At 51.2% G+C, this 18,531-nt stretch overlaps 1 protein-coding gene across 4 annotated transcripts; it reads right to left on the bottom strand.

The window, feature by feature from the left end:
- Window positions 1-656: 656 nt before the first annotated feature.
- ZNF142 (zinc finger protein 142) lies at window positions 657-18,529 on the bottom strand. 4 transcript variants are annotated; one of them, XM_082396547.1, is made up of 11 exons: window positions 18,273-18,529; window positions 17,855-18,006; window positions 17,626-17,743; window positions 15,976-16,454; window positions 12,566-13,165; window positions 11,297-11,461; window positions 9,556-10,380; window positions 7,227-7,404; window positions 3,565-6,484; window positions 2,822-2,927; window positions 657-1,546 (listed from the first exon to the last, which is right to left on the bottom strand). In XM_082396547.1, exons 4-11 carry the CDS (start codon window positions 16,253-16,255, stop codon window positions 1,077-1,079), a joined length of 5,544 nt encoding a protein of 1,847 aa, XP_082252673.1. In that variant the 5' UTR covers window positions 16,256-16,454; window positions 17,626-17,743; window positions 17,855-18,006; window positions 18,273-18,529; the 3' UTR covers window positions 657-1,076. The 4 variants fall into 4 exon arrangements, with proteins under 4 accessions (XP_082252673.1, XP_082252672.1, XP_082252674.1 ...); XM_082396546.1 differs by having other exon boundaries at window positions 15,976-16,289; XM_082396548.1 differs by having other exon boundaries at window positions 15,976-16,289; window positions 17,855-17,998.
- Between the last annotated feature and the right edge of the window lie 2 nt (window positions 18,530-18,531).

Genomic DNA, 18,531 nt, shown 5'->3' with positions numbered 1-18,531 from the left:
AAGAAGGGGAGATATGAGGGTTGGCGGACATTTGGGTAGACAGGTAGGATAGGGAAAAGGTGGAAAAATAGGGTTTCCAGGGCCCCCCACTGCACTTACTACAAGTATGGCTTCTAAGGGACAGGGCAAAAGGAGGAGACAAAGAGTTATGTGATCCCAGCCCTCCTAAAGAGTTTGCCTGGAATAGTCCTGGTTTATGTCTGGTGTCTCAGCATAATTATTAATAGTACCCTCTTCAATTTTCCCAGTGTGTCCCAGTTTAGATGATTAATTATACAGTCACTGTGAGGCACTGACAGAATCCTGGGTTAGAGATTTACCTTCCCAGTTGTCTGTCTTTCACCCTATCCTTGTGCTTTAACTCTAGTGCAGCAGCTGAGCCAGTCAGGATGCTGCCGAATTAAAGCTGCTTCCACGAGGAGGCTTAGTGGGTGGCAATCCTCCCTCTGCAGGTAGACAAAGGGACTCAGAAATAGGGAGTAGGGCAAGGGCTGATTCAGGCTCGAGGACAGAGAGAAGGCAGACCTGGGTGTTTCAGAATCAATCGCTCAGTGCAGATGGAAAGAGATAAAGGAGAGACAGAGGCCTGAGAGGGGACAGGGCAGACTGAGATGACAGCCTGGCAGTGTTAAGTCGGGGACTTGGACGAGTCTATATAAGCTACTAATCATTTAACCATGCTTTATAGAGCAGTGGGCACAACAGCACATGCGGTTAGATACAACTGTTCTGAGGATGCTGAAAGAAAATAGGACTTGACATAGTAAGAAGGAAAGAGAAGATGAAATGGGTAAACCACGATGTTATAGCCAGGGACTTTGGTGGAGTGATGGTGAAGAAATTAGGAACTCATGGGTTAAAAACACAATGTGCCTCAGCAGAAGTCAATCTGTGGTCCAGGTCTCTCTTTTATATCAACTTCCAAGTACTATAGCCAGAGTCCCAGGAGGGTTCCAGCCTCTCTGACACCCTGAAGCCAAGCCTTTCCTCTGGCCCTGAGCTCCTCAGGCTAGCTCTGGTTCCAGTCTGCACATCTGGGCCCACACCCTCTTCTTGTCGGGAGGTGGGGGAGGCCCTCAGCCCTCAGGTCCAGTGGGGGGAGCAGCAGGAGCAGGGGGGCCGGGATCCTCCAACTGCACGTCATGTAGGTGCACCGTGGGCGTGGTGGGGTCCTTGCCCACACCTTGGCTTGGGTCAGCCTGGTCAGGGTGGTGCCTGCGCACGTGCTTGACCACCTGAAATTTCTGCTTGGCCTTGTAGCTGCAGAGGCGGCAGAAGAAGGGGTGGCGATCGGTGTGGGTGAGGGCGTGATGGCGCAGGCCAGCGGCCCAGCGGAAAGCACGGTGGCACACGTTGCACACGTAGGGCTTGGCCTCGCTGTGCTTGCGGAGGTGGGTGCGCAGCAGGAAGCGTGTCTTGAAGGCCTTGCCGCACTGCTCACACATGAAGGCCCGTGCTTCCCGGTGCCGCGTCTCCTGGTGCACGCGCAGTGCATCGGCCCTGTTCGTGCAGTACTCACACTCGGGACACTGGTATGGCTTCAGTCCTGTAGGACAGGGCAAGGACAGGGAACACATCACCACTGAAGGAGGTGGAACAAGGATCAGTGGACCAGAGGAGTCACTGTGATCCTGGGACATAAGGAACACAAGCAGCAACCTAAGGACCATGTCTTTGGAATGTTCCAATCCTGTCTGACATTGGTGTGTCCTATTCCCAACATAGCCCCTTGTATACAATGGGTGCTCGATGGATGCCGGTAACTAACTGGACCCCTAAGTAGCCAACTGACAGCAATAAATACTCAAATATGACAGGGTTTCTACAAGGGGAACTCCAACCCCTTTTTGGTCATGGAGTACTCATGGAATTGGGAATCCATTGAAATGGATCCCTTGTTCAACACAAGAAGTAAAAGAAAATGCTTAAGAGGGAAGCAGTAGAGGCGAAAGAAGGAGTAGAGGCAGAGGGCCTTGAAATGCATCTGGTTAATTCCTTTACTTGAGGGGGGCAGCATATGCAACAATCACAGGCACACCATCATTAACCCTTCTCTGAGAACCTGTGGTTTATGGACTGTACCCAGGAGAAAAAAAAAGGACAAGTTAAAACAGGTGAGGGACTTCCCTGGTGGCACAGTGGTTAAGAATCCCCCTGCCAATGCAGGGGACACGGATTCGAGCCCTGGTCAGGGAAGATCCCACATGCCGTGGAGCAACTAAGCCCGTGCGCCACAACTACTGAGCCTGTGCTCTGGAGCCCATAAGCCACAACGTCTATGCCCACGCCTAGAGCCCGTGCTCTGCAAGAAGAGAAGCCACCGCAATGAGAAGCCCTCGCACCGCAATGAAGAGTAGCCGCTGCTCGCTGCAACTAGAGAAAGCCCATGCGCAGCAACAAAGACCCAACGCAGCCTAAATAAATAAATAAATAAATAAATAAATAACAGCTGAACCCTCTGCTTTGTCCTCCTCACTCATGATAGTTCCATCCTGTCTCTGTAGGGACCAGGCAGACCTGCTCAGTCACTCACGTTTGAGTTGGAGGTTCTCAACCGGAGATGGGTGACCTCGTTCCATAATACCCCGGGAAGCTTTTGCAAAGTACACATGCCCAGACTCTCAGGTTCACCTCTCTCCTGATTCTGATAGGCTTTCAGTGGGTTGGGAAGCTATTCTGGCTTTTCAGTCTACCTACTACCCTTGACGTGAATACTGATGGGCACCCCGAATCTGAGTAAGGACATACACCACCTCAGGGAGGCTGGGTGTGCTAGGGCACAGGGGGACCCCTCGGGCCTGTCAAAACCATGCAGACTCACCTGTGTGCTTGGTCATGTGGTACTTGAGCTGGTTGACCCACTTGCACTTGTAGCCACAGTCGGGGCACAGATACTTCCGTTCCTCCTTGTGAATCCGCATGTGGTACTGGAGGAGGGAAGAGCAAAGAGTACACCCAGAAAATGTGTACCCTTTGGTACTCACTGGATGTGGAAATAGAGCAAGCAGGCAGAGAAACTGTTGGCAGATAATCCTGTTCCCTGCACCGATCCTACCCATTCTCCCCCACTGCCAATCAGGTCTCTGAGGCCAGTCACCCTGACGCAACCCTAACCCATTCGGCCGACCCCAGGTCTGCCCTACCTCAACTCTGCCACTTATTAGCTGTGCCTTTGGGCAACCTTACCCCTAATTCTCAGTTTATTAATCTGGAAAACGGGAAACAGTAAAAGTACATCTCATATTTTTGAAAGGATTAAAATTAGTGTCCGACATACAGTGTAAGTACTCAATAAATGTCAGCTGTCATCATCTAGGTTATCTACAACCTATTACATGCCTTTATCACATGCCAAGCATGTATTACGGAATTTTTTCTCTGTAGCAACACTATGAAGTATTATCCCCTCTTCACAGATGAGGAATCTGAAGTTTGGAGAAGTTAAGGGACTTGACCAAAGTCACAGAGTTAATTTTCAGAAGAGTCAGGATTAAAGAACCCAGGGAGTTTAACTCCGCAGCCTGCATTCCTTCCATTCCCAGACCCCCTAGCCCCTGACCTTACCTTGAGGCGAGAGGGGTCAGCACAGGCATAGGGACAGAGGTGACAGCGGTAGGGCTTCTCCCCAGTGTGGACGCGGCTGTGCCAGGTGATCTTTTGCCGGTTCTTGGTGCTGTAAGCACAGTCAGTGCACTTGTAGAGCCGGGTGCCCCCGTGCCCTTTCACGTGGTGATCTAGCACCAGCTGATGGCGGCATGCAAAGTCACAAAAAGGGCAGCGCAGAGGGGGCTGGCCAGCATCCCCAGCTGAGGATGCCGCTGCTGAAGTCTCCTCGTGCTGTTCCAAGTAGTGCTTCACCAGGCCCACCCGCTCCCGGGCAGCGAAGTCACAGAGCTGACAGCGGTGGCTGAAATGCTGCTGCCTTCGGTGCTCATCCAATGCCGGCCGGCTGGGGAAGGCCTCCTGACAGGCCCCACACTCGAGCCGTGGGTGCTGTTTCCGGGTGTGCCCTCGCAGGCTGGCAGGGCTGGGGCACAGCAGCCCACAGCGGGAGCAGTGCAGGGGGCCCTCAGTGGCCTCTGTGGGAGAGCCAGGGACAGGGGGCGTAGGCTCGGGATGCCGGCGCAGAGCATGCTGCTTGAGTGCTGTCTCGGAGCTGAACTGGGCCTCACACTGGGGGCAGGCAAAGGCTGGGGTGCCCTGGTGGCAACTGTTAACGTGGCGAGTGATGTCATGGCGAAGGTAGCCACTATAGTCACAGAGTGGACAGAAGTGGGTGGGTGTTTTGTCGTGTACCCTCAACCGGTGCAAGCGCAGTTTTGAGTTGGTACCAAATGTCTGGGGACAGGAGCTGCAGGGGATGCGGCCAACACCTGTGTGTCGGGACTGGTGAGCCTCTAACCGGTACCGTCTGGTGGTGGAAAAGTCACAGAAAGGGCACTGATGTGGCTTCACTCCCTCATGCTTCAGCCGCCGGTGCTGCTGTAGGCACCGGCTCTGTTTACAGGTGAAGCCGCAGTCCCCACACTGAAGAGGGGGCCGGGGGCCATGGGCTGGGGCTGCGGCGGGGTGCCTCCGCTTCTGGTGGAGCCTCAGGGCAGCAGCAGCAGGAGCGATGAATGGGCAGAGGCCACAGCGCAGCTCTGCGGACTGCTCAAGGGGGCAGCCCCGGGTCTGGTGAGTCCTCAGGGCCCGTTCCTGCTGGCAGCTAAAGGGACACGTGGGGCAGGAGAAGCGAGCCCCCTTCTGCTTTGGAACCAGAGCTGCATTCCCATCACCAGGGCTGCGCTCTGCACTCCCACTGCTCAGGGGAGCAGAGTCCCTGCTGCTCAGCAGGGACACAACAGGCTGGGTCTGGGAGGTGCCTCGCTTTCCTCCCCCGCCACGTCCGCCCCGGCAGCCTTCAGCCACGTGAGAGGTAATGGAGGAAAGCCGAGAGCAAAGGAACATGCAGGAGTTGCAGTGAAACTTGCCCTGCTCGAAGTGGAACCTCTCAGGGGCCTCCGGGGGCGAGGAGTCCTCTGCAGGACGGGCTGTGGAGCCACAGAGTGTGGCAACAGGCTCCTCTACGTTTTCTGGCTCCCCAGGAAGCTTGGAAGGAGCATCTTTTGGGAGCATGATCTCTACTTCTAATGGGGCAGGTGGGGGCTTCCCACCTGCTGCATCCTCTGAGGCCGGCGTGCCCGGGGGCTGAGGATGCGGAGGGATGGGTGAATCTGGTCTGGGCAAGCCCTTGTTCTTTCTGAGGAGAACAGGGCACTTCTTCAGCAGATGGGTGCTGAGGCCACGCTGTTGCTTGAAGCTGGCTCCACACTCAGGGCAGAGGAGGGGCTCTCGGTGGCCCTGGCACCCAGTCCTGGAGTGCAGACTCAGGGCCTTCTCCCGGCGGGTGATGAAAGGGCAGTGTGGGCAGCGGAAAGCCCGCCCCTGTCCCTGTATCACTACCATCTGAACCCGCCCCTCCAGCACCAGCGCCTCTGCCTGTTCTTTGTCCTGCCTCCTTAGGGCCTTGAGTAATGACTCTGATTCAGGGAACTGGGGCAGGGGTGCTGTCTCAGTGGGTGGATTTGCCTTGAAGGTTCCCACCCAGCTGTTAGGGGGCTCCTCTGAGGAAGGGGGATTTATAGGGGGCTCAGAGACTGGCTTTTCCAGAATGGACTCTTCAGCACCCAAGCCGGAAGTTCCAGCACCTTCAAAGGTAGACAGCTCTGTCAAAGTTCCATCTGGCCCTTCCAGTCTCAGAGGCCCTGAGGGATCCAGGGGCCTGAACTCCACAGGAGCCGTTTCGGTGATCTCCTCAAGGCGCGGGTTGGCCACAGGCTCCAGCTCCACTCCCAGGGCCTCTAGGTGTAGCGTGCAGCCTCCCTCATCTACCTCCGCTGGACTGGGGCTGCCAACCAGGTCGTCCCCCTGGGGAACCTCACCGCTGTCCTGTTTCCCAGCGCTGTCCTCCTCACTGGTCTCTGGCGGGGCCTGATCCAAGCCGGGGTCCACCATCGTCCCTGGGTCGCGGTCCGGCCCCTCAGGCTGGGCAGACAGCTGACTTGAGGGCTCTGAGTCTGGTGGGGGTGTCGGGCACTGCCCGGCTCCCTCTGGCTCCTGGCTGGCACGGCGAAGCTGCCAGACCTGGTCCCCGGGCACGTAGCCGTGGGCTTTGCGCTTGTGGAAGAAGAGGGCGGTGTTGCTGAAGGTGCGGTAGTCGCAGAGGGCACAGTGGAACTCTCGGAGGCGGGTGTGCTTGCAGTTCTCATGGCTCAGCAGGGCCTGCTTGTGGCGGCTCTGGTAGCTGCAGTAGCGGCAGGGGTAGAGTGGGGCAGCCGTGCCGGGGTGGTGCTGGGAAGCCATGTGCTTCTGCAGCTCATACTTCCGCTTGCAAGCGAAGGCGCACACCTCGCACATCAGGGACTTGCCCTGGTGCCGCAGCTTGTGGCTGCTCAGCTGATCAGCCCGGTGGCAGCGATAGGAGCACTGGTTGCACTGGTATCTGGTGAGGAGGGAAAAATCACAATCATAAATTAATCACAGCAACTACCAGTAACTGTATAAATACCTACTATGCGCCAAGCTCTACACTCAGTGTTGTACATGCATCATCTAATTTAATCGTCTTAGTGAGGAGACTAAGGCACAGAAGTTAATAACTTGCCTCGAGTTACAAAGGGAGTGAAGGGCAGACGGTCTAGCTTCAGGGCTTGTGTTCTACCCCCTACTCTACCTTGCTTCCTAAAGGGAAGGTATCATGGATCAGTTAACCTCTGTGGACTTCTGAGGAGCTGACATGGCTACAGCCCCACAGGGAAGGTTTCTGTGCCTAGTTCCCACTCTCCCACGGAGACGTGAAAGCCACGGAGAAACCCCCTAGCCAGCTGTGCCCACAGGTCAGAGGGGAACTTGCCTGGATTTGGACGTGGCCAGGATTGGAGCCACAAGTGAAGCCCATCTACTTCACCAGGACTGGACTCAGAACTCAAATGACACCTTAGTCTCTGGGCCTCTACTCTGGGTCTACACCCCCTTCCCTGAGCCCAGAGAGCTCGCACCGTGCAGACTAGGCCACAGGCAGAGGTCACCTAGAGGCAGCGGAGCCGAGATGACAGGAGCAGAGGGCCGTGCGGAGGAGTCTCTCTGGGGCCAGAAGAGAGATGGGGCCGGAAGCTGACTTTGAGAGGCGGCTAGCTTAGCTCCAGGTCATTGGGTTAGGGAGGGAGGCACGCGTGGGCTCATACCTGAGGTCGCCCGCGTGTTTCCTCATGTGCACGCTGAGGTAGTGCTTCCACTTGGTGACATAGCCGCATTCGGTGCACATGTAATCCTTGGTGTTGGAGTGGGTCAGCATGTGCTTGGACAGGTAGCTCACGTCTCGACACGTGAAGTCACACAGCTCACACTTGTGCGGCTTCTCGCCTGTGGGGATGGGGGTGAGCGGGGAGAGAACACAAGTCAGACACGGACCGAGGGAGCGACAGACCGTCCTCCCCAGCAGGCTCGCCCTGATGCCCAGCGGGAGTGGATGCTGAGGTGCTATTTGCAAAAGTCAGTGCTGCCTCACAGCCCTCTGGGACGACCACTCTTCCACCCTGACGCCAAGGAAGGTAGGGGGAAAGTGAAGACCCAGCTTTTCAAAAGTAGCTTGAAAGTCCATTCTGGATTTGTTATACAGCTTATTGGCACTAACGGCCAACTGCTCCACTTAGCCCAATTCGTTCCAGTTTTGTGGAAGAGGAGGAGAAAAAATTAGGCAATACAACATAGTGGTTAACAACTCTGACTCTGGAGTCCAACACAGTAATAAAGATATTAATAGCTGACATTTATACTGTGCTCACTACGTGCCAGGCACCTTTCTGAGCACTTTATAAAAATGCCTCCTCTTACTGAATCCTCACAACAGCCCTTTATTACCCCATTTTACAGAGGAAGAAGCTGAGGCAGAGAGAAACCACAGAGCTATTAGGCAGTGGTTCAAATCCCAGTTTACTACTGTGTGTCCTCGGGCAGGTCATTTAACCCCTCTAAGTCTGTTTCCTGGTCTCCAAAAAGGGGGCAACAAAAATAATGACCTCACATGGTTGATATGAAGATTAAAGGGCTCAAGGACGAGCTGTCCCTGTACGTTGGTCAAGACCTAGAGCTAAGACGTGAGGCTGGGGCCGTGTTCCTTCAGGACCATTCCCTGTTATCCCTGCCCACCCGCTCAGCCCCTCTCCTTATGGTGAAAGGCAAGCAACGTGGTGTTCTGGCTCTGCTTCTGATACCAGCTGTGTGATCCTGAAACAGGCCATTTAAATGTTCAGCGTTTCTCATCTTTACCTGCCTTTCTTACAAGATTGTTATTGTGGATTAAATGAGATAATATATGAAAGAACTATAAAGCACTACACAAGCATACCTCAGAGAGATGGTGGGTTCAGTTCCAGACCACCACAATAAAGCGAATATCGCAAGAAACCGAGTCCCACAAATTTTTTGGTTTCCCAGTACACGTAAAAGTTATGTTCACACGTTGCATGGTAGTCTATTAAGTGTGCAATAACATTTTAACAAAACAGTGTACATACCTTAATTTAAAAAAATACTAACTATCACCTGACAATGCAGGGTTGCCACAAACCTTCGATTTAGAAAAAAACACAGTATCTGCTAAGAACAATAAAGTGCAATAAAATAAAGTATGCCTGTATAGATGTGAGGTTTTAAGAAGCCTCAGAAAAATGAGATTTTGTGACTAAAGCCTGTATAGAAATGAACTGTTTAATGGAAACAACAATGGCTTTGCCACAAGCTGCCTAAAAACTGTCCTCCCAAACTAAAGAATCTTTGATGAGATTTTTTTAATGTCTTGTCAATCCACCAATGCTTACATAGAGATCACAAATGGGAAGATGCTATAGCAGGAAGCCTGGTTTGGTTTTTACTCAAAGCATCAGTAATGCTGGTAACCAATTAAGAGTCTGAGTTGAAAAACCTGCAACTTTCAGGTCACCAGACGTGATCATGTTTCAGTGTCACAGCTTTCAAGGCTATGATATATATGGATGGCTCAGTTCCCTCACCCGCTATCTCTCACAGCACATCACAAAACTTGAACTGCAAAGGAAGGTATCTGTCCTGGTCTGGGTTTCTCTGCTTTAACAGACTAGGTGTTGACCCACCCACGCCTGATTAGGGGTGGGCAGAACCCGACAGGGCTATAAAGGTGAGGCACGGGACTTCCCTGGTGGTCCAGTTAAGACTCTGCGCTCCCTGCAGGGGGCCTGGATTCGATCCCTGGTCAGGGAACTAGATCCCGCATCCCGCAACTAAAAGATCCCGTATGCCTCAACTAAAAAGATCCCACATGCCGCAAATCCTAGCCTGACCACTTTACTAGCTGAGTGACACTCAACTTAAGGCTTACTTGTAAACTGCAAATACTAGATTTATCTCTAGGAACACTAGGTCAGATGAGTCCTACGCAATGTATGCAAAGCCCTCTGGGTGTCTGGCACACAGTAAACGCTCCTGTTTGCCATCATCACCACTATTACATGGTTGGAAGGGTAGAAGCCATCTCACCGGTATGCAGCAGCATGTGGCGGATAAGCACCCTCTTGTGGGCAGTGGCAAAGCTGCACTCAGGGCACTGATGGATCTTCTCGTGAGCATGCATCTTGCCCACATGGTCCTGGTAGGCCACCGGGTTGAAGGTGGCAAAGGGGCAGAAGGTGCAGCGCAGCTCTTCACTGCCAGGGTGGCCCTGCTTCTTATGTTTACGGAACAGGTGCTTGTTGGAGCAGGCGAAGTCACAGTGGGGGCAGTGGAAGGCATAGTGGCTTTTGTGGTGGGCCTCCATGGCTTCTGCTGTGGCGAAGAGCATGGGACACGAGTGATGGCGGCACTCCACGGCCCGCACCCCGTGGGTCTCCTTCAGATGCTTTACGAAGGCCTTGCGGTCAGGTGCCGTGTAGCTACAGCCCTCCTGAAAGCAGCGAAGGGGCAGCGGCTCGGCCGCAGCTGCTGCGGTGTGGCTCTTGAGGTGCTCCTTAAGGGCCTGGCTGAGGCGGAACTCCTCCCGGCAGACAGGACAGGCATAGGTATCTGAGTAGAAGTTGGAAATATCCTCATGCATGCTGGCCATGTGGCGGTTGAGGGCATTCCTCTCCACTGCACTGTAGTGGCACAGTGGGCAGCGGTGGGCCTTTTGGCCCAGCTCCCGCAGCAGGTGGGTCTTGAGCTTGCTCTTACTGGTGAAGAACTTTTGGCAGTTGGGGCACTGGAGACTGGGGTCTGGGAAGTGGAGATGTAGGTGCTCCACCAGATGGGTCCGCTTCTTGAAGCAGCGCTTGCATTCTGGACACATGTGGGTCTTGAAGAGGGACTCGGTGCCAGAAGCGACAGCTCCTGGGAGAGGGAAAGGCAGGGAGGGTTAAGAGTGAGATTCTTCGATAGGTCAGGGGCTGGCCAGTTAATGGGAGAACCACATTTGCCCAGACAAAATATGCATGCATGCATGGCCTTGTTCCTTTCTTTCTAGGAAACCAAACAATAGCATCTCAAACTTTGTAGCCTCAAAGAAGAGAGAAGTCATTCAAGTATTTAGAGAAACAAAATCATAAGGACTTCTCAGACCTTGCTGTGACCTTTAAGAAGTGCTTCACCCAGCCACCCACTATTCTTGAGCTTTTATCTAGAAAGGCTCAAAAGAAGAATCTTGATGGAGCATTCTTGTTCTTCCTGTCCTTGACCCGGAGGGCAGGCGGAAGAATCAGTAGGGTTGGTTGGAAGGAAAAGAATCCCACAGGGAGTGAGCAGAGGGAAGAGAAGGTAAAGTACTCCTATTTCTGAACACTGGGGTCATAGAGAGCTGATAATAAATATAATCAGATCCTTCCTGGTCACCTGACGGTAAATATGCTCCCTGTGGGATGGGTTTCAAATGCTGTTCTCCTCAGATGGAAAACTGGGAAGCAAGGATTCAGAAAAACAACCTTAGGGGGCTCAATGTCAGACAAGACAGGCTGCCAGTCAAAAACCTCTGGCATCTTCATACTATGAATATCACCCTCTCCCTCCTCACAAAAGAGCTTTCTGCCTGGGGAAAACCAGCCCCGAGAGCAAACTCTATTTACTCTTACCCTGTGTCACCAAGGTCTGTGCCCATTTATCACTTTCCCACTAGACATGTCAAAGTGGAATGTTAGGAACAGAAGGATCTGAACCAAAACTCAGAAAACCAAACCCCAGAGCCTCAATACCAGGCCCTCCACAGTCCGTTCCTCCCCACCACCAAGAGGTTCAAGCCCCATCACATCATTACCCTCCAACCGCTGAGCCCCCTGGCCTTTCTCCAGGGCTTTCTGGGAGTTCTGGCTGCCACTGTCCTCTTCTTCCTCTACGTCCTCCTCTTCAGCTGACTCCTGCCCAGGCAAGGGTGCTCCTACTTCCTCTGAAGGCTCTCCCTCTCCTGGGGACACTCTGAGAGCTGAAGATGCAAAGAACTTGATGACTAGAGGAGCCAACGCAGTGCTGAGTGCTTGTACTTCTCCTCTTACTGGCCGGAAGAATCACCTCCCACCATTTAGCATAAGGGAATCTGGGGTTCTAAGTATATTAATTTATTCCCACACAAGACAGGGATAGGAAGACCAGGAGCTAAGCTGTCAGTGATGCTCCAGTCTGAAGTAAATCAAACCTCAGATAACACCAACCTCGGACCCCTTGAAGGCGAGATCTTTGAGGTCACTGCAGTGGGGGGAGGGGGCAGAGAGGTAGAGAATGGGCGGACTAGACTGTACTTCCCTGGCTCAGGTCCCCAGGGTTAATGGCTGGTGGCTCAGTGTGGGCGAACATCCCTGATCTCTAAACTTGTACTGAGAAACCCAACTCAGCAATTCAGGATCACATCCTGTGCTCTCAAATCCATTCCTTCTCTCCCTCAGTTAGAGGCAGCTGCCTCAGTAAGGCAAAGATGTATGACTTTTTCCCAGGAAAGAGGAATCTTCTCTTTGTACCAGAGCACAAATCAGTCTTAGCAAGCCAAATTCTCTCATCAGAACCCTGGCCTCTCCTGGCCTGGTTTCTCTATTTCCTCCTGCTCCTCTGCTCACCCCACACTCTTTTTGAAACCAAGAGGAATAAGAATCACTGAAGCACCACCTCCCTTGAAGGTTTCTTTTTAAAATAACCCCAGCTTCTCCTGCCCAATCCCACTTGCTCTAACAGGGAGTCTACAGGCATTCTACCAATGGCTACAGCCACTGATGGGCAGTTTAGCTTCTGCCCTCAGAAAGTTCTGAAATGGATCATAAGAGACATTGGTTAAGTAACCTCAAGGCCACAGTGTAGCTTAAGCCAAACTTCATTCATTGTCATGGACAAAGACTTCCTCTTTGTCCCAGATTTTCTGCCTGGTCCGGGGTGTCTAGATGCCTTCCCACGCCAGCCAATAATCCCGTCCTCCTGAGCCACTACCCCAGATTCTCTTCAATTCAGGCTTACATTCATGGCATTAGTAACAATTGCCTCTGCTACAGACCAATTGCAGCTGCAATCCAGGCAGGATACTGCTGGGTCCTTGGCCTCATACCTGGCAGCAGCTGCTGGGATGGAAGACCCTGAACAGCAGACAGTTCTCCCTGTGTCCCGTGCCCGTGACTCCGCTGATGCTGCCAGAAGAGTTTGATGTTGGAGCCCACGAAGCTGCAGTGGTTGCAGTGGAAAGGGTAATGGGCCTGCCGGTGCAGCTCCATGCCCTGCTGGCTCCCGAAGAGCAGGGGGCAGCCCCGGAAAGAACAGGGCACAGGAAGGGCTCTGTGGGTCTGCCTCAGGTGGTGCTGTAGACCCTTGCGATCTTCAGCGGAGAACACACAGCCAGACTCTGGGCAGGAGAAGGCGTCAGGAGTGCCCCGGTGAATCTTGAAGTGGCTTTTCAGGGCCTGGGGTTGGGCAAACTCCTGTTTACACACAGGGCATGGCAGGGGGCTATCTGGTGGGCTCTGGCCCTGCAGAGGGCCAGGGAGAGTGAGGTTGCTGGGGGGCAGCTCTACAGAGCAGGGGGGGCTAGCGAGGCCCTGCACAGGCTGTATAATGGTCTCAGTGCACTGGTGCAGGGCCAGCAGAGTGGGCTCTGCGAAGCTCTGCTCACAGCGCTCACAGAAGTACACCTCCACCACCTTTACCAGGACACCTGCAGGCAGAGGACCGACAGAGAAAGGCACAGAATCAGATGGAACAAGACTCAGAGGAGTTAGTTACCAGTAGAAAATGTAGGTGAATCTTTTAACATTCATGGAATGGAGATGGACTTAAGTCTGATACTACACCTTAAGTCTGATTTTCAAAGCCCCCTAAGGTCAAAGATGGTCTATCTTGCACGTGTGTTTGGATTTCCAGTATCTTGCACAATACTTGGCACAAAGTAGGTACTTCATAAATATTTGTGAAGTGAATGTAACAAGTATTAACCAAATCCAGAAAGCATTAAGAAAAGGCGATATGTTTTGCCCAAATAAAAAATTAGAAACTTACAAAAGAAGAAAATGACAATCTGAGGAAAATATCTGCAATATACATGACAAAGCATTACTTTTATATTCTGTGAAGAGATTTTCAAAGGCACAGTAATTCATAAAATGGAGGACATCCTTTCTGAGATGAGCCAGATCACATTCATAATAATTGATGCCATTTCTTTTTTTTTTTTGATAATTTTTATTTTTTTAATCAATTAATTAATTTATTTTTGGCTGCATTGGGTCTTTGTTGCTGCGCTCGGGCTTTCTCTAGTTGCGGCGAGCGGGGTGCACTCTTTGTTGCAGTGTGTGGGCTTCTCATTGCGGTGGCTTCTCTTGTTGCGGAGCACACGCTCCAGGCGCGTGGGCCTCAGTAGTTGTGGCATGCGGGCTCAGTAGTTGTGGCTTGCGGGCTCTACAGCACAGGCTCAGGAGTTGTGGCGCATGGGTCTAGTTGTTCCGCTTGCTGCCATTTCTTAAGCAACTGGCAGGACCTTGACAAAGAAAGGCTTAGGAAACACTTTTGCTTGGTCCTCCAACTGCCCTATGAGAAGAGGGCCCTGGGATGCTGCAAGGTTAAGGCCACCATGCCTGTTAATGGTGGAGCCCAGGTTTGTCCTACATTTATTCTGGTGGTTCTTTTTCTCTTTATTATTTTTTTGTTTAAATAAAAATTCAGTGCAACAAAAGAACTATATAAAGAATAACCACCTCCCACCCTCACACACATAATTTGGTCTATAGCCTTTCAGACCTTTTGGGTCATTTTTTGGCAATTTGCTTTTTTTTTTTTTTTTAAGTTTATTTACTTATTTATTTTTGGCCTTGGGTCTTTGTTGCTGCGCGTGGGCTTTCTCTAGTTGTGGCGAGCAGGGGCTACGCTTAGTTGCGGTGCGCGGGCTTCTTATTGCAGTGGCTTCTCTTGTTGCAGAGCATGGGTTCTAGGCGCACAGGCTTCAGTAGTTGTGGCTCTTGGGCTCTAGAGTGCAGGCTCAGTAGTTGTGGCACACGGGCTTAGTTGCTCCGCGGCATGTGGGATCTTCCCAGACCAGGGCTCGAACCTGTGTCCCCTGCAATGGCAGGCGGATTCTTAACCACTGTGCCACCAGGGAAGCCCCGGCAAATTGCTTTTTAAAAATTTTTTTTCACTTGCTATATATCAAAGATATTTTTACCTATGAGTAGGACATTTAGATCTACCTAATTTTTTTTGTCCAGTTCATGGTACTTCAGAGCACGTGTAAATCAAAATGAAATTTTGCTCTTACTGATAGATATCTGCGTTGTTTCCAACCATTACAAATAAAGCTGCCCTACACATCCTTATTCCTGTATCCTTGTGCATGTGTGTGACTCTTTCTATAGGACAGATCCCTAGAAGTGGAACTACTAGGTCAGAGTACACGTCTTTTAAAATTTGTTACATGGATAAATTGACTTTCAAAAACTTATGCTAATTTATATTCCATAAACTATAAGATAGTGTCTGTTTCCCCATTGCCTCACCAACACTAGTTTTATAAAAAATGCTTAATTTCTGCCAAAGTTGAGAAACAATAATGGCGTCTTATAGTTAAACTGGAATTTGTGTGTTAGTGAGATTAAATATACTTACGGTATTAACTATTTTCATTTCTTCTTTAGTAAATTGCACATAGATTTCTTTTCTCCCTTTCTAAGAAAATACTGTTTCTTTTTCTTATTGTGCAGCTCTTTGAATTTTAAAGATATTAACTCTTTCTTATATATTGCAAATGTTTTTCCAGGTTCCTTTTTATTTATTATTTCTTTCACCACATCAAAGTTTAGAAATATTATATGATCAAACTAGCTAATCTTTCCCAGTATTCTTTGTACACTACCAAGGAAAAATGGTACAACTGTAGCTGGAAGACTACAGTTACAAAACAGGGAAGTTACCTAAAAATAAGAAGTTGAGATGTGGGAAGATTAAAGGGGAGACTCTTTCTTCTAACGTAAATATAAATTATTCAACTCCCACTCTTAACTGGCATGCCTTGGGTGAGTTAAGTATGTTATCTGCAAGAAACTAGAGCAGGGAAATACCAGATTACCGCTAGGAAGCCCTGCCAAGCCCTGGGTGGTGGAGAGAGGCTGGGCCTTTTGCCTAATCCCTGGCTGCAGTCCCTGGGTGGGAGGGTCAACATGGAGAAAAGAATCCTTGAGGACTATAGGAGTAAGGGTTGGGCAGAGGTGTCAGAAAGGTCTTCCCTTCTGGATTACTGCCTAGCAGACGTGAAGCCCTCGCAGGGATAGACTGCCAAGAGCTTGGTACAAGTTGTGCACCACCTCGCCAGACTTCAATCAACATTCACCAACTGCAAATCAAATTACAACATCTCTAAGTATAAAAATAGGATGCTACCTTGTGTCTTCATCATATTTATATACAATGATCAAAAACAGCACAGACAAAAACTCAGGGTTGCTTGTCTCACTGGCCTGCTAGCAACTGTGTTGGTACCTGGGGTCTCTCCAGGAGCACCTGGGGACAGGTTTCCAGCTACTGCTTCCACAATGATCTCCATGTTCCCTGTGTCCTCTTCAGTTGCTGTGGCTTCTACCAGCAGGCAGCCTGGGTCAGCAGGCAAAGGTGGAGGGGTCCCAGAAGGACAGGGGCTCTGGACAGGCTCTAGGAGTCCATGGTTAGAGAGAGGTCGGGGGATCAGCAATAGCTCAGGGCACAGTCCATCCATCTCCCCAGTGCTGTTGGCTGGCTGTGAGTCCAACACAGTGTCTGTCATCACCACCAACTTGTGTGCTATGTCCTCTTACGTGCTGATAAACCAACCAGAAGAAAAACCAAACAACATATAATTAGATCTCTCACTTTCTTCTCAGTTGGTGTGGATGCACAGCCCAGTGCCTGCCCAATCAGGCATTTCCTTGCATGGCAGCATGCCATACGTAGTTAACCTAGAAATTTTCTTTATATGACAATGTCTAGAACAAAAAGCGTAAACATGATAATAGGGGTCAATATAGGAAAGAGACAAGAAGTTGTAGCCAATATATTAAAGACTGTTTCTTGGAGCTAAGTGATGTTGGTCAAATTATTAAGCAATCTGGGTCTCAGGTCTCTTATCTGCAATAAAATTGGGTGGGACCAAGGGACCTCAGAGGTCCCCTCTCCTCTTAACATTTTATGATCTCACTATTCCTTAGCTCAAAGCCCTTCCTTCATGATCTGGCCCCTGCTGACCTCTCCAGATTCATCTTCCACCTCTCTCCGCAAAAGATCTCTGAACTGATGATTCAACTTGTCATTGATTTGCCATTCTCCAGACTCACCACATTCTTTTCTGCTTCCATATCCTTACACATCCCTCTCTCGGCTTGATGGGCCTCCTCCCCTTTGCCATCTCTCTTGTCTGGCTAACCAACTCCTAACTAGCCTTTAAGAATCTGCACAAATGTCACTTCCACTAGGATGGCTTCCGGACACCTTTCATCTAAGTTTCTCTCTCTGAGGTCCTAACGGCCCCTTGTACATGGCTCTGACAGAAACTGTGTCACACTGCACTGTCGTTTACCTATCAGTCTCCCTCCCTAGACTTGGAGCTTTTTGAGTGGAGTTTATTGATGTTATCACTTCACTGAACACACCACAACAGTCTATGCAAGTCAGACAAATAAGGGAATTCTAGTGAAGAACTCCAGACACAGAAATGCATCAAAGCAAAGCTAGGCTTCTACTAAGATAGAAGTAGAATCAAATCAGTGGTGCCTTACAAGTTAACACACCTGGAGAAATTTCTAACAAACTGACTATGGCCTCACATTGAACACTGGAACACAACAGAAATTAATGTCAAGTACACTACATATCTTGTTATACACGGCTAAAATTAGTCTAAGCTAAATAACTAGGAATTAATAAGGATGACAGCAATCATTTCATGAAATTGAGTCATGGAGGTCGAGTAATGGCCTAGGGCTAGGAAACCAGGTTGCAGGTGATAATTCTGCAACTCAAAGCCTCAGATCACGGAAATTCGGAAGGTGGCAGGGCAGGGCACTTCCGCCCTCAGAGGATTCTCTGGAAACCACAGCCTCCACTTATCATCGCTGCTCTCTGCTCTCGGGAGTCTTCCAGCTCGGGCAGTATACTTGCCTTAGGGGGGAGCCAAGGAGGACGCGGTGTCGTCTAGATTGAGCCGCTGGAAGGCGGAGTGAGGTGGGACATAGGTGGGCACAAGAGAAGAAATGAACTTATCTTCGGAGCACGGGTACTGAGGAAGAGAAAGGACAAATTAAGGCAGAGAGAAGGCCTGGGAAAAGGATGAGATCCAGCCTGGGGACCAAGGCACCCGGTGTCCACTTTCCTGTGGGCTCTGACTCACCGCGTGGCCTTGGACAGATATAGTCCCCTCGCTTCTCGGGGCCTCAGCTTTTCTATCTGTAAAGTGGAGGCGATGACAGTGTCCACATCGTTGGGCGGGAGCGGGAATCACAAGTGCCGGCAAATGGGAAAGCCGTTTTGTAACCTGCAAGGCTTAGGATGGAGCATCGTCATGCTTATGGTGCTAAGCAGAGGCAGCGGGTAACCGGGCGCGGTCCAGGGCAGTGACGCGACCGAGGCACCGGGGCGGCTGATGTGATGCTCCGGGGCCTCGCTCGTCGCCGTGCTCCCTTCAGCACTTCTCCCGAGCGTTCCCACCACCCAGGCCCACCCCTCACCCTGGGGCTCGAGAAATTTTTGCCTCCGGCCTACTCCACCCACACTCCCTACTAGTTCCCGCCCCGCTGCCGCTCACTTACCTCCCGGCCCTGGGCGGGCGGGAGCCTCATCTCTATGGTCGACCAGCGGCTGGAGCAGCCTCCCGTGACTCCTTTTGTGCGACCGCCTCCGGCCCAGCCGCCTCTAGGACCTCGGGCATTTGGAGGCCGCTCTCTCTTCCTCTGTGAGGCTGTCTGTGTACTCTATGGTTCTATCGTTCCTCACCCCCTACCCCCCTCCTGGCCTTGAGGCCCAAAGAGTACCATCGAGAGTTGTGGAGCAGAGTGGCACAGCCCTCTT

The sequence above is a fragment of the Balaenoptera borealis genome (genome assembly GCF_965194805.1).
Source record: "Balaenoptera borealis genome assembly, chromosome: 6".
NCBI classification, from domain to species: domain Eukaryota; kingdom Metazoa; phylum Chordata; class Mammalia; order Artiodactyla; family Balaenopteridae; genus Balaenoptera; species Balaenoptera borealis.
The sequence above is the reverse complement of the archived record's forward strand: the minus strand, read 5'-3'. Positions and strand labels throughout refer to the sequence as shown.